This window comes from Balaenoptera borealis (assembly GCF_965194805.1).
Source record: "Balaenoptera borealis genome assembly, chromosome: 2".
Lineage (NCBI taxonomy): Eukaryota > Metazoa > Chordata > Mammalia > Artiodactyla > Balaenopteridae > Balaenoptera > Balaenoptera borealis.
The window spans coordinates 153,317,243-153,332,414 of record NC_138867.1 but is presented as its reverse complement, the minus strand read 5'-3'; the positions used below and the strand labels follow the sequence as shown (position 1 = coordinate 153,332,414).

Below are 15,172 nucleotides of genomic sequence, written 5' to 3'. Positions count from 1 at the left end.
AGAGCAGGTCTGTAAGTGAACAGATACAGATCTTTCTTGGCTCCATTAAATGGAGATACAAAGTTAAATCAGTTCATATTCAAAGTATGTTGAGAAGCTGATAGTAACTTGCTTCAGGGACCCAACTCGACTTGCTTGCGTTCCTGGATTAATAGGAAGAAGCTAGTTTCTCTCAACATCTTCAATCTCCCTCCCTACTCACGGGCGGGCGCTGCTATCACCAGCAACATCTGGGCTTCCTGAGCTCACATACACCTAACGTAGAGAAACAATCTCACTGCCTCTTGCCAGGACGCTCTCTTGCAGTGCCACGTTTGAGTTTCGTGTCATTAGACAGTGTGTCTCTTGGATGGAGTAGTGTGACCAGTGATTGACAGCTTGCTGACATGTTGGAATCAAATCAGGTACAAGTGTTTCCTCTGTGTTTGTGAGGTGGTTATTTTATAATCTTTGGGGGCCCCCTACCCCCTGACATTGATTCTAGATGAGACACAGCTGCCTGGCAAGCCCTCTTGAAGTTAAAGCATAATTTAAAAAATAAAGAAATGCAATTCACACTTATGAGAGCCCATCACTCTGCCTACAGCTTTAGACAGATGACGCTTCCGGGCCAGGCTCTAACCAACTTCATTGCTAATTTGACCAGGTGCTGCTGCGGCTGAACTTGGAATTCGTGGCCCAGGATGCTCAGTAATTTTAATTCCTCCTGGACAACAATTACGTGGGGCTTTCTGTCTCTAGAACGCTGGTTGATCCTTCCTTTCTCTGGCAGGATGTAGTTTTTGTGATATATAGTTTGGGCCGCTGGGTGATGCTGGGTGCCATGCACGATTAGAGCAAGCAGCCTCAAAGAGCTGTGCCAGAAACTGCTGGAAACCTAGAGTCTAGGGGACACGGAAGCAGTTCCCTCTCCCTTCCTCCTGGGACATGACTATTAGGAAGGTGGGAGGCCACAGGGACTCTTTGATTGGCAGTTGAGCTGGCTGAAAACGGAAGCAACCTTAAGAGTCGGCTGTGTAGACGGTAGGGGTCCCAAGGCTAAGTTGGGATTCAGAGCCTGGTTCTGTTTGGAGAACTTGTGAGCAACCCGCACTGTCCCTGCGTCTACAGAAGGTGTCTGAGGATGAACGCAGGTGAGGAAACAGAAAGGATCCTGTGGTCTGTTCTACAGCCCAGCCCTGGGACAAAACCTTGAAGTATGGGAGAGGGGCTATTGGCAAAAAATGAAGGGCTGTTTTCTCAAAGGGACATGTTACCAGCTGATAAAGTTTCCCAGCGTGGGAGAGTGTGGCATTCTCTCCTTCTGTGTGTAAACACAGCAGGGCTTCAGTAGAGTGGGTGCTGAGGGCCCTGGCTGGCACACCCCTGGCGTGGACCCGGGCAGTAGGGCAAGTACTCTAGGGTTCCCCTTAACTGCATTTTGTAGGCAGCGTCACTGACGGGACTGAGCTAGAAGAATCTGAATGGGCTAAAGATGAACACGTGAGACACCTTTGGAAACTTCTAGGAATGCTTGGGGGTGAGGGAGCTTTGCAGTTGGGATGAACCATAAAATTGAAGAAGTGATGTAAATCATTCCTTACTGGTGGGACAGACTTGTAGGGCTTGGGGGCAGTGTGGGATCTGTCAGCCTTGCAATAGAACTCATGGAGGGCTAGACTGTGACCCTGTTCTATTTCATGCATGTCTCATGTTGCCTACTCATTTTGGTCTCATTTTGACTATTATCCCAGCTCACTTGGAAAAGTATATAAACTCTCCTGAATTAATCTTCCCACTTGACACTTGTTGACTGAGAGGAGTCAGACACATCTTCACCCGTTTGGGCACAGAAAGAGGGTACCGTTGCCACGGACCACAGAATAAGGTCATTTATGGAGAATCCCATGGTGAAAGCAATGGGAAAAGACTGAATAGGCTCCTGAAGGATCTTAATCATCAAAAAATCACTGGCTGGTAGCTTTTAATTACTTTGCAGATGTTGAATCCTATCATTGAGGACCAAGCAGGCCTCCCCCGTACTGATTACAATGAAAATATGTTTTTAAAAACAAACACTTTACTTAAAACCAGGGATACTTTTCTAATTAGAGGGAAGATTAACTAAATGCATTTTCTCTTGTAAGTTAATCCATTCTAATTATCCCGAGAATGTTTATGATGAAATACTCAACTTTCTCCTGGCTGCTATTTGGTGAGGTTTCTTTCTTTATTACTCATGAAGGGAAAGATCCTTCATGAGGATCTTTCCTCATGGATGAGGATGAGAGATCATCAATGGTATGAAGGCCTCTGCGGGTCTGGTTATAATGATACATAGAAATGCACGATGGCAAGGATGGAGGAGGAGAGCAATAATCCCTGACTTCGACTGGCGGGTTTTCAAAATGATGGTACCCTATTTTCCAAAAGCAATAAAGGCAAGCCTTTGAAAAAGAGCTTGTGAAATAGAATGCTATGAAAGAAGTGGGTTAGTATAAGAGTGAACCCCATGAGGCAGACAACTTGGGAGAAAATGTAAAATCTGTTTCTTCCATGAACATCTGGGATACCCGCCCGGTATGACTCCTGATAACCCAGGAGATGAGCCAAGGAATTGCAAAGAATCCCCAGATATGACCCTTGAGTTATGCTCCAAGGAGTCAAGCAATTGCAGCCTGGGAGGAATGTGGGCAATTGTGAAGTTTATTGGGCTGAATAGGGACAGACAATCAGTGAGAGTCTTGACTCTCCAAAAAGCATGTGTGCTACTCAACTGAGTCAAAGTTGAAGCTCCTAGGTCATTCTTTGATGCACAGAGCCAGGCAGATAGAATCTTAGAACCCAGAGTCATGAGGAATGAGAAGGAGTAAGGAAAGGCGAGACCAGGACAAGGTGTTCTAAGACACACTGACCTGACAACATCCTCAAATGTAAGAAATACCAGATTTCCTCTTCAAGGAGAACAGATTCCTACCAAAGGCCTCCAGAATATGTCTGTGGTCCCTATATGGAGAAACACTGGCTTAAAGAACTGAAGTTTTATTCTCTTCAAATAATAACAGAATTCCAAAGTAATATTTCAAGGGAAAAGTTCTTTTCCTTTTGAAGTATACTTATGGTAAAAAGGAAACCCAGAATTAAAAATAAATTCTCAGAGAACTCTTGGCTACCCCTGGATATGTCCAAGAGGTCTAGTTTGGGGAACTTTGGTTGAAAGCAGCAAACCCCAATTTCACAATTGTATTAACCTGTATTAACCTAAGGATATTCAGATGTTTGGTTTCATGTACAATCGGGCTGTTTGGTAAAATAAGCAGGTTCAATTCCAGGTAAGAGAGGCAGTTTCTCTGTTAGAACCAGATGCTGGCAAGTTACAGAACAAACCTTTGTTTGGGAAATGGAGAGTGGGTAGGTGTTGTTTTTGACATGCTGCTAACTGCTTGATGGATTGAAGGCAGATGTGTGAGAGGGAGACTGAAGGTAGCAGAAATGTCTTAAAGAGAAGTTGATTTTGATAATCCTCCCCTGTGCTCTGTCTTACGTTGGTAGTAGATAATGATGGTGATAATGCGGGATGATAATGATGATGTTGGCTCACATTTATTTGGCTTTTACTTTATGATGGGCACTGGGCCAACTACTTTACATATAACCCAGCGAGGCAGGTCGTATTCGGTATTCTCATTTTACAGATAAACTGAGGCACACAGAGGTTAAGAAATACGCTTGGATTTGATCTCAGGTAGACTGACACGAAAGACTGTGTCTTAATCCCTTCGTTATCATGCTTGCATTGCTCAAATCCAAGTGCTGTGGATATAGTCAGATGGACCTCTACTTTAACACCATCTTTTTTTAAATTAGGAAACACAAATATATCCAAAGAAGGCATACAGATCGCCAATAGGCACATGAAAAGATGCTCAACATAGCTAATTATTAGACAAATGCAAATCAAAACTCCAATGAGGTACCACCTCACCAGTCAGAACGACCATCATTAAAAAGTCTACAAGTAAGAAATGCTAGAGAGGGTGTGGAGAAAAGGGAACCCTCCTACACTGTTGGTGGGAATGTAAATTGGTGCAGCCACTATGGAACAGAGTATGGAGGTTCCTCAAAAAACTAAAAATAGAGTTGCCATATGAGCTAGCAATCCCACTCCTGTGCATATATCTGGACAAAACTATAATTTGAAAAGATGCATGCACCTCTATGTTCATAGCACACTATTTACAATAGCCAAGACATGGAAACAACCTAAATGTCCATCGACAGATGAATGGATAAAGAAGATGTGGTGTGTACACACACACACACACACACACACAATGGAATATGACTCAGTCATAAAAAAGAATGAAATAATGCCATTTGCAGCAACATGGAGATTATCATACTAAGCGAAGTGAATCAGAAAGAGAAAGACAAATATCATATGATATCACTTATATATGGAATCTAAAATATGACACAAATGAACCTATCTATGAAACAAATAGAATCACGGACATAGTGAACAGACTTGTGGTTGCCAAGGGGGAGGGGGTTGGGGGAGGGATGGAGTGGGAGCTTGAGGTTAGCAGACTTCAGCTAATTTATATAGAATGGATAAACAACAAGGTCTTACTGCACAGCACAGGGAACTATATTCAATACCCTATGGTAAACCATAATGGAAAAGAATATTTAAAAAAGGAATGTATATATATGTATAACTGAATCACTTTTGCTGTACGGCAGAAATTAACACAACATTCTAAATCAACTGTACTTCAATAAAAAATTTAGAAAAAGAAACACAAATATAAATGGACAAAAAGAAACACAAATATAAACCACTGAAGGAAGTTTTTCAATGCACAGAAGCATTCTCTAGGTAAATCAGATGTAAACTGGAGCTGAGATGAGCAGATAATCACACAAACTAACTAACAAAATTCACAACGTATCATCGGCAAAACCAACACTCTGCTGTATCCATCCCTTTGATGTAAAGTGTATTAGTATATTATGGGAATCTACCTGGAGACCCTCCCTGACCTTATAGAAGAGAGAAAGATTTGATTGTCCTGGAGTGGACCATTCCATTTGATGCATATAAATTTGCATCAAAAGTAATAAACTTCTGGAGATGGACAGACAGGTCCTTCGAGATCATCTCATCCAAGTGTGTTCTAAATCTAGTCAATCACATATTGCATTCGTGACATTTGCAATATCTGCACTGTTATTTACTTAATATCTTTCTTCAAATTTACTTAGGCCTAATATCACTACCTGCTTTTGCCACATCCCTAAGCATTAACGCCCATATAATCATGAGTTTAATGAGCCAGTTATGGTTTTTCCTAATACTTCTTTTTAAAAGCCCCATATAACCAGTCAATAAAATACATTTGCACACCAACAAAAACATCTCATGTTTGTGGACCACACTCTAGAAAGCAGTGATATGGTTCACCCCCCTCATTGGCCTTGGGAAGAAACTAAGGTCAGAAAGGTTGGGTGACTTCTCAAGGGCATCCAGAATGTTCGTGGCACAGTCAAGCCTAGAACACAGAGCTCCTGCCCTCTGTCAATTTATTCTTCATGACACCGCAATGAATCAGATAGCAAGTGATGAGAAAATGCCCATCATGAACATCTTATGGGGTTCATTGCTCTGGGGCCCTCTTTGCATTCCCCTTTTCTTTAATATAAAGCCTTGAGTGCATATTGTGGAATCCAAGACTCATAGTCTTGGAAGAAACGTTGATTCTTTGTAAAAGCTCAAGCGACCAAGTACTCACTACATACACTCAGGGAGTGCAGCCCATTTTTTCAACAGCTCTTATTCTTTGATGTTTTCCTTTCTTTTGAGTCTGGAATCTTCCTCACGCTCACTCTCACCCATGGGTTTCTGTTCTAAGAGTTCCAAACTGTTTTTAGTCCTTTGCTCTTGTGAAGGCAGTGAGACCTCGTATCAAGCTGTCTACTTGTTGGATCTGGCCTTGTCCCTGTGGGCCACGTGCTAGTACATCAAGGGGACCCTCTGAAACATGAAGGTGATGGTACAAGGAATACTCCAACTCACTGTCTCCCCACAGAACTATAACTGCAAGACTTCTTCCCCTCTTTTCTTTTTTGATGAGACCTCCTTTTCTGCTGGGGCATATGTTACTAACTCACATAGAAAGTCATACCAAAAAAATGTTTCCATTTAAAACTAGAGGATGGTTGAGCCATAAAGCCAGGGGGAGCTTTGTGTCTATCTAGTCTACCTTCCCCTGAAAGGCCCTCTTCAACATCTAGGCTAAGAAAGTAAACACTTTCAGCTACGAGAGTCTCACTACTTGTAAGGCAGTTTTTTTTCCCTTTCATTATATTCCACTTTTTGCATTGAGTTGAAAATGGGTTCCTCTAACTTCTACCTCCAGGGCCTTGTGCTGAGGTTGGGTAGGAAACCTGGGCAGACTGCCTGACCCAGACGTGAAGAGAACTTCTGGGCATGTGGTGATTCCTGATCTTCAATGAAAAGGCTCACATTTTGGCCAACGTGTAGGGGGAAAAAAAGCAGCAGTGGAACATGTTCTGCTTGCTCTCTGCTGTCTATAATCTTAAACAGTGAAGAACTACCACTTTAGGCTTTCACTTCAAAAAATAGGGAGATCCTAGGATAGGTTCCAATAAGAGCTCCCGGAGGAATAGGTTAATGAACCAATCAGAGAATTAGCTGCTTCCAGAGACCCAGTGGGAAGGACGGTTCCACAGTGGCTAATTTTATCTCAACTTGATATCTCATTGTAGAGTCATGAAAGCTCAAATGTTGAAGGATAATAGCTACAAGAAAAAAAAAAAGTTTCCATAACTTAAATGAAGCTGGAATGAGATGCAGAAGCAGCTGGACTCAGTCTGAAGTTGGTTCATTTTGACAGTCGTTTTCTTCCTGACCTGTTCCCTGTATCTCCGAAGCTCTCTCCCTCTTGGATTGTGACCCTGTCTACTCCTGATGACAATCACTTGATCAGCACATCAGATTGTCGCATGGCTGGTTTTACCTTGGGTAAAGATTCATTTTCCTTATTAACATCACAAGAACCTAGTTCTTTCCCCAACCAATTAAAGAGGAAAAATAGAAGGGTCCCAGTGCGATAGAGGGAAAAGAAAACTGTTCTGACTTGTGGTACAGGGGCAGGTTACTCAGTCCCACATGATCCTGGGAATCCAGTCCTCATGATTCCGAAATGCAGCTGGAGGTCAGGACCACATAGAAAAAGTAAACAGGCTGGAATAACCATTATAGACATTGCTCACTACCCAGATATCAAAGAGTTCACCTAGGGTCGGAGCCTAGTTTTGGTGGATTTACTCTGTGTGTGTGTTAGATTGTATTATTTAGAGTGGATATCTGGACAGCTGACGATAATGGCAACAATCCTCAAGGAGCATTTTGCTTTCCTCCTTGTAATCTCCAGCAATAAGAACTTTGGTCTCTCCCTGTATTTTGCCCGACTATTCTGCTTGCAGAACATGTTAACATTTACTCTGTTTCTTTATAAGAGATGTCTATCTGACTTTACTCTAGTTCATAGAGATTTCTGAGTTATTCTATGGTTCCTTTATGCCCTGGTGTTATAGACTTTGAATAGACTGCTGAGGTTAAATCCACAGTATTAATAAGGGGTGGTGGGAGGGGTGGCAGCTGATAGGAACAACAGCCCATTTTAGGATTATGTTTAAAGAATGAAACTAGTCTAACCACACAATGTGCCTTCTGATTTATTCATATGAGTAAACCGCAGCCTATTCAAATAATGTTAATATATTCCAAAGAGATACACGAATTGTGGTTGATTTGGATTCAATGTCTATTTCTCCTCTCTGCAGTTCTGGAGATTTTTGCCATATTCTGTATTTAACTTGTTAGAAAGAGGTAATAAAAGATCATTGCTTGGTAGAATCCAACCTGTTGGCAAGTTAGCTCTACCAGTTAACATTGAAATGTTATACCTTATATTTAAATCTTTAGCAATATGTATTAAATATCCAAATATAAAGGAATAATTTGGTTGAAAAATTCCAGAAATGCATTTGACCAAGCATGGATAGATCCTGGTGATTCTACTTGATTGAGTTCTGGAAGGCTGTGCTTTTATCCTCATCTCTTTCCCCCCTGCATCTGTCTTCTTGCTTCCTTGGGTAAAATAAACGTGATACACAAGGACTGATGTGAGACGCTTAGCTGACTATTTGCAATGACCCTAAGAAAACTGTCACACCACGACCTTTTGAAAACAGACCACAGACAACCCAAGCACCCACTGCTTTGCCCTACCCCGAACCTCCCAATGCACTTTTTTTTTTTTTGCAGACTAGGTGCCATTTCATTCTTATTTATTTTCTATTTTCAAAATATAGCATTTGAGGCTCTGCTTGAAAGGGACCAAAGAGCCTCTCTTTCTTTTCTGACTGTCAGTATCCCTGAGGAGGAGGACTGATTCTGGGCTTGTAAATTGCGGCATTCACTTAAGAGTGAATCGACAGGAGAGTCTGCTCAAAATAAAAGATTAAAACTCTATGAAACAGCTCTGGGGGCAGAGGTTGAAAAGCAAAAGGAGCAATTACATGTGTACGAGCACCTCTAGATTTTGAATAGCAAATCTCACCAACCAAGGAATGCTTGGCTTTTTTTGAGCAAAGCCCAATGAATGTAAATCTGTGAGGAGATGGCACTGATACTACTAATAAAACCACAGAGCCCTGATTTCTCACAAGGACAGACGTTGGTGATAAAGATCTTTATAACATACGTAGTGCGAGCTCATGAAGTCATGAGAGATCATAATTCTGAAGGAGAGACTTTCCTGGGACGTCACTAGCTTCATTTGGGGGAGCTTTACTTGGCATATAAATCTGCACCTTCTCTGTTTCTCAAGAGCTCATGGAGCTGGGAAACTTGAACTAGACACTTCAAGGAGCAAAAACACCTTTCTCTAATTCATCTCACCCGAAGGGCTGGCTAGAAAGAATCATCTCCTGTGTTCTCCTGCTGGCCACATCCTCACCATCTTCTATGAGACTCAAGTTACCATCTTCCCATTTCATCTTCACAGGCCCCAGAGACATTTCCATGCAACAGCTGTTCTCTCGCCACTCGCTCTCTGTGACACTTGGATCCTTCCCTTTCTCTTGGCCCCTGATGGCCTTCAAGTCACAATTGGTATCCTTTCTCTAAAGTGAACGTTGACCCTCTTCTCTTTTCTCCTCCCTCTCTGCCAACACTTGCGCAACTCTCCAATTCAGGGGTTGGCCAGATTTCTCCTGTATTTTTTGCACCAGACAACAAATGGCTTTGTGGACCATGTTGCAATTACTTAAGGCCAAGGTGCAGTGCAGAAGCTGATGATATATCCACACATGGGTGTGGTTGTCCTCTACTAACACTTCGTTTAAGGGACACTGAAATTGGAATTTCATATGACTGTCACGTGTCAGGAAATATTTTTCTTTCAACCCTTAAAATAATGTAACTATTCTTAGCTCGTAAGCCACAGAGCAACAGGCAGCAGGCTAGATTTGGTCCGCACCCCCGCCTATAGTTCTCCAACCTCTGCTCTAATCCATCAGGGCTGCCCTCCTGTGAGCTCTTCCCAGAGTAGAGATGAGTTGTAGGTAGGAGAGAGTCAGCAGGAATCCCTGTGGGATGCTAAACCCTCGGCAGATGCGGGAAGGGGAGAGCAAAGGGGAGGCTGAGGCTGGGTTGTGTGAACTGAGAGAAAGGGCGATTTTCTACCTAAAGGTTACTGGTTGGCAAGAGCTCTTTTGGGGAGGGAGACTGGGGGCAATGGAGGTATGAGGGTGGGGAGAGTCTGTATTCAGATCACACCGAGCATGCAAAAGTATACCAAGAGGAGCACCCCTGAAGAGTGGGAGTTATTAATAAGGATTTTAAACTGTCTCAGTATTGGGCTGTGCACTTCCTTCCCTTGAAAGCCTTCCGAATTATCCCCCAGACTCTGCAGGGAACTGAAGATGAAAGCGGCTGCAGGGGGAGCGGGATCTGGAGCATCATTGAACGATTGCAAAAACAATTCACTGCCAACGGACTGTCCCGGCAGGGTCCCGGTGCTATGGTCGTGGCCTGGATAGGCACGCTGCCCCTTGGATGCCCAATTAGATAATTGGGGGAAACCTAACGCAGAGAGCACTTTATCTCTGCTTGACCACCCAAATGAACAGCATGGGAAACTGAGTCTGATCTCATAAGTCAGCCCTGGAGAAGCTCCTAACCCTTCCTCTCACTCCAGGTGCCTGGGGTCTTGGGGCTAGGACACAGGGGAGGGCCCCCAACTCAATGGCTAGAATCAAAGGTAAGTTCAAGGGGCCATGTTAGTAGTTTGGATAGAGACTTCTCTGAGAGTTTCCATGCAAGCAAGTGGCCTCAGCCAGCTTGGCATGAAACCAACCCCAAACCAAGACAAAAACAAAACCCAAACTGAAGAAACTTGAGAAGTATTACTTCTTAAAGAAAATGACCTTTTAAGAAATATTCTCAGTCATCAAGCTTTAGATATACAGAGAGGTGACTGAGTGAGAATGAAATGGGGCCAGAGGAGGAGACATTTATCGATGGTGGTGGTGATGGGGAGGGTCAGGAGCCCAAGGACAAAGCCTTGTCTTGGGACGGCAAGAGGATGCTCAAACCTATTAGAGGGGTACCTGGTTACCCAGGAAACCTGGGAGTCCTGCCCTGCACCCAACCTGGTCTAAAAGAAGTGAGTTCAGTTGTTGCCAGCAAGCAGGGATCCGGCTGGGAGGGTATTCAAAAAGGGGAGACTTGAAGACCGCAGTCATTTGGGGTGCCTGAAACCTCCAGGCCCTGACAATTTCCCATGCGTGTGCATTTCCCTTCTCCACGATCAGTAATTTGGATGGACTTTCTTATCTTGATCTGGTCCCTTTCCTCCCAATCTGGAATTCTGGAAAGAAGGGAAAGCCTTTTCCAATCGGGACCTTGCTTTTCCCTTCCCTACTATGCCCTGGGAGATTTGGAGAGGCAGCAGGAAATGCTGGAGAGCACTCGTGTCCCTGAAGGAACAGCCAGTTGCAACGCACGACCATCACTATAGATCTACGATTTATGAAAATAAAGCAATATGTGCCTGTTTCGGTGCCTGCCGTTTGCCTACCAATGGTGCAGTGTTCACCATTCCAGCCCTCTCGGCATTCACATTTGCCATCTTTACAGGTCCCGTGCTCAATGCAGCGGGGGTGGCACACGCGCTGGTCACAAGCTGCGCCTGTCCAGCCCTCTTCACAGCGGCAGGCTCCCCCGATGCAGACGCCGTGAGTGCCACAGTCTACTGAGCACACTTCTGGAAGAAAAACAATGATTACAGCTCAACACCACAGCCGGTGAAACCCTCCACTGGAGGCCAGACCACACACATGGCCCGGGTCCCTGGAGCTGGCCCAAGGCCCAGAGGTATGTCATCTTGGGCGGCCTGTCTCTCCACTGGCTGGGTATTCATCCACTGTGAGGTAGTTTCTAGAGCAGCGTTCTCACAGTGGGGTCCCCAGACTGGCTGCATCGCCATCCCTGGGAACTATGTGGAAATGCAACTTCCTATGCCCTGGTTGGTCCTCTTGACTTAGAAACGTGGGGAGTGGGACTTAGAAATCTGTTTTATCAAGTCCTCCAAGTGTTTCTGATGTACACTGAAGTGTGAGAACCACTGCTCTGGGGCTTGAGACCATCCCAGGAAGAGGTCAGACATTGCTGCTCAAGCAGTTTGGCCAAGCTACCCGGGAGGTGCCCACCTGAAAAGATACCTGTGGAGCCTGACTTCCCAGCCAGCTGGGATTCTTTTCCCTGTTGAGAGCCTGAACTGACCAGAGGCCAGTCGGAGACCCAGCGGCTCCAACCTCACCATGACTGCAGGCCCAGCTGTCACCCAGATCGGCACCTTGGTGGCAACCATGACCGCTCTAATTGTGCTGCATTTACACAGCCTCTTTCTCAAAGGAGCTCAAAGTCTTTTGTGGTTGGGGAGGAGACATACAGACAGATATGCACTCTCTGGCATTCCAGACCTCTCACTCGAGGACAAGCACGTGCCAGACACTCATCCTTACGGCAGACTACTGAGGGAGGCATGGCTCATCGTGCCAGGGGAGGGGAAACCAGACCAGGAGGGTCAGTGACTCACTCCAAGTCACACAGCACGTCGGTAGCACCGCTGGGCCTTGGATCTAGGGCGCCCCCTCCCCCCATCCTCCACAGAGCTTGGCCTGGACCACCAACATCAGAGTTGAAGGCAGAGGCGAGTGGGCTGAGAAGATACCCAAAATAGCCCATTTTAACTGACTCTTCCTTTTTTTTTTCCTTCTGGAATGAAATATTCATTTCTTTCCCATTGTAGCAAAGCTTCGCATAGATTCCCTTCCTGATTGCCATGGTAATCTGACAGAAGGGGGCGGAAGGATGATGGCTTGCTTGGATAGGCGCTTGACAGTGTGAACGGAACCATTCTTGGAAAGGTGGAGACTGGCTTGAACTGTTGAACCATTCCATTTTAAGGTCACTAGGGAGGTAAGACACGTACTCTTAATTTTAGGAAAATAAAGGGTACAGTGCAACTTCATTATCTTCCTGTCACTGGAGTATTGCAGAGCTTTATAACATGTTCACCTGGCACCCCGAGGGAGCGTCTTTTCTCTTTTATAGGACATTCCATTCAGTTTGTCTGGGACTGAATTGTTCTGTTTTGTTTTCTGGTACCTTTAGGGAGTGTACATAAGAAAGCTACAATGCAAATAGAAGCATCCCTCCTGGGCCCCTCAGTCATTTGCAGTGATGAAACCAACGAGGCACAAGAACCAAGTGGTATTTGTTTGTTTGTTCTCTTCTCAAGGATCAAAGACTTCATGACTGAGGACAGAGCAAGAGAGGTACTATGCAACTGACCAAAGTCCCTCCATCCCGAGTGGAAAGAGCAGATTCCAATCTGTTTGGGCTTTTGGAAGGAACACAAGGCATGAGTGTTGGGGAAAGTGAGGAGAAAACCTCTTGGCTTACCGACGGAGCAGTCGGGACCCGTCCAGTTGGGATCACAGCTGCAGAGGCCCGTATCGGGGAGGTAAGTGCCGTGCCCACTGCACTGGTCTGGGCACTGGACCCTCGCCAGCTCACAGTTGAGACCACCCCAGCCAGGGCTGCAAAGGCATTCTCCATTTACACAGACCCCATGGCTGGAGCACGTAGGATCCAAGCAATCAACTGAAAAAAAAACAAAGAGGAAAAGTATTGATCACTCATGGGGGATGGGCCATGAAACACCAGTTTACAGCTGAACGGACCAGTGGTCCACCAATTCCTACCCGCCTGCAAGCAAATGGAGCAGCCCAGGTAGTACATGGCCCCTTGAAGGATACCCATAAAGAATTACAGACTTTTTATTTGTTAAAACACCAAATCTCAAACTTGAAGAGAATGTAAAGGAAAAAGGGGGATTTCTCAAGCAGAATTAGGAGGACCCAAATATAGAGATGTATCATCCAACCTTGAGAACCTTGTACTTATAAGCATTAGTATCTTATTAAACCACATCAGGGCTTCTGAGACTGGACCATGAATGCAGGTGATGTCTCTACATGTAATACCAGACCCGATCATCCCTCACTTTTGGAGAGAAAAGTAGAGAGGCTCAGTCTAACTTCACTAATACTTGACTTCAGAAGGTACCAAAAGATGAAAAAGAAAACCAGTGACACTCATGCATGAGTCACTTTCCTAATTAAGTTTCACTTAGGCTAAGTCTAAAATTAGTTTTCATTCTCTGAGCACACATCTACTGGAAGAAGTTAGTAAACGTGCAGGATAGAAGAGGTGAAGTTGGGTGTGGAAGTGATCCCAAAGGGGTAACCTTCCTACACATAATCTTAGTAAAATGGATGGGTGAGTCTCTGGCTGTGGCACTGACCTCCCCCCAGACCGTCAATCAGGCGAATGAACGGTCAGATTCCACTCACTGTTGTTCTTGCCAGTTTCATGGTCTGATTGCTTGGCCATCTTAGTAATCAGAGTGGCTATACATCCAGTAGTGACTTGAAGTTTATTACTCTGGAATCCACTCAAAGTGAGGAGAGCAGTGAGCTGCAAAGGCCAGTTCTCAGGACAGGAATTTTTGTATGAGAATGTGACCCCAAACTTTGGACATCCATCCAGCCTAAGGATGGATAAACAGGGCTTTTTAGAGGAAGACCAGCTTCCTTAGGTATTCCTAGAAAATGATGCAGTGGCATTTGAACAGAGGGCACTGCACACCGTGGGGTTTGAGTGGTGAACAGTGGTCTTGCGTGAGGCTCAGATGGTGCCTGGTGGATCAGAGCAATGGCGGGGGGGGGGCGGGTCTTGTCATCTTATTTGACTAAGACATAAACTTCGCTCATTTTAACAGCTTGGAAATCAGGTCTGTTGGCCTAGATTAAAGCCTTTGCTTCTGCCATCATCTGGGGGCACAGCTTGAGGCAGAAATAAGAATTTTCAGCGTTAAGAGATGTTTTTTCAGGATCCCATTTGGACCTTCTCAGGAAGATGTTATTTCTGGAAATCAGTTCAGAACTATTTGAGCCATGGGGAAGCAAAAGCTGCCATTGTTTTTTGCTTTTATTTATTTTTTTAAACCAGGAATACCCTCAGAAAGGTACATTTCAGTGACTTATTATTAGTTGGAGACATTTATGATGATGTCATTTTCTCTGGTTACAATCACTTTAATGTTGAACTCATTGCCTTGGGGACTATTACTCCTGATGACATGAACCCTTTCTGATATTTTCAAATTTGCTCCATTCAGGAGGGTGGAGCACATCTGGATGTAAATGAACGGAAAGATTCAAACACATGGAAGACATTCACACAGAGGCTGCGCAATGCCTTTAACATCTCATGCCTCTCACAGTCAAGGGAATACAGTAGGTGCTCAATACATAATTGCTGAAAGGATAAACGGCAGACTTTGCCATAAGCATTTGCTGTTAATGAGACAAATTTCCAGTGTGAAGGACTGACAAGAAAGAGAAAAGGGTGCTAACAACATCTTGCTTTTGGGAAGAATGCTGTGCAATTTGGAATCTGCAAAACATGAACTCATTCATTCAGAATCAATCCTGTCCATATTCTTCTCATAAAAGAAAATCCCAAAGT

The 15,172-nt window shown here is 44.4% G+C and overlaps 1 protein-coding gene across 14 annotated transcripts in view; it reads right to left on the bottom strand.

Moving 5' to 3' along the window:
- The window catches only part of TENM2 (teneurin transmembrane protein 2), a 590,108-nt gene that overhangs the window by 145,183 nt on the left and 429,753 nt on the right, over positions 1-15,172 (bottom strand). For 10 of the 14 annotated variants that reach the window (XM_082378741.1, XM_082378737.1, XM_082378738.1 and 7 more), the window contains 2 exons: positions 13,043-13,243; positions 11,127-11,339 (listed from right to left, as the gene is read on the bottom strand). In XM_082378741.1, the coding sequence (XP_082234867.1) occupies positions 11,127-11,339; positions 13,043-13,243 (414 nt within the window). The remainder of the gene's footprint in view (positions 1-11,126; positions 11,340-13,042; positions 13,244-15,172) is intronic. The other 4 variants (XM_082378743.1, XM_082378740.1, XM_082378742.1 and 1 more) reach the window with 2 other exon arrangements.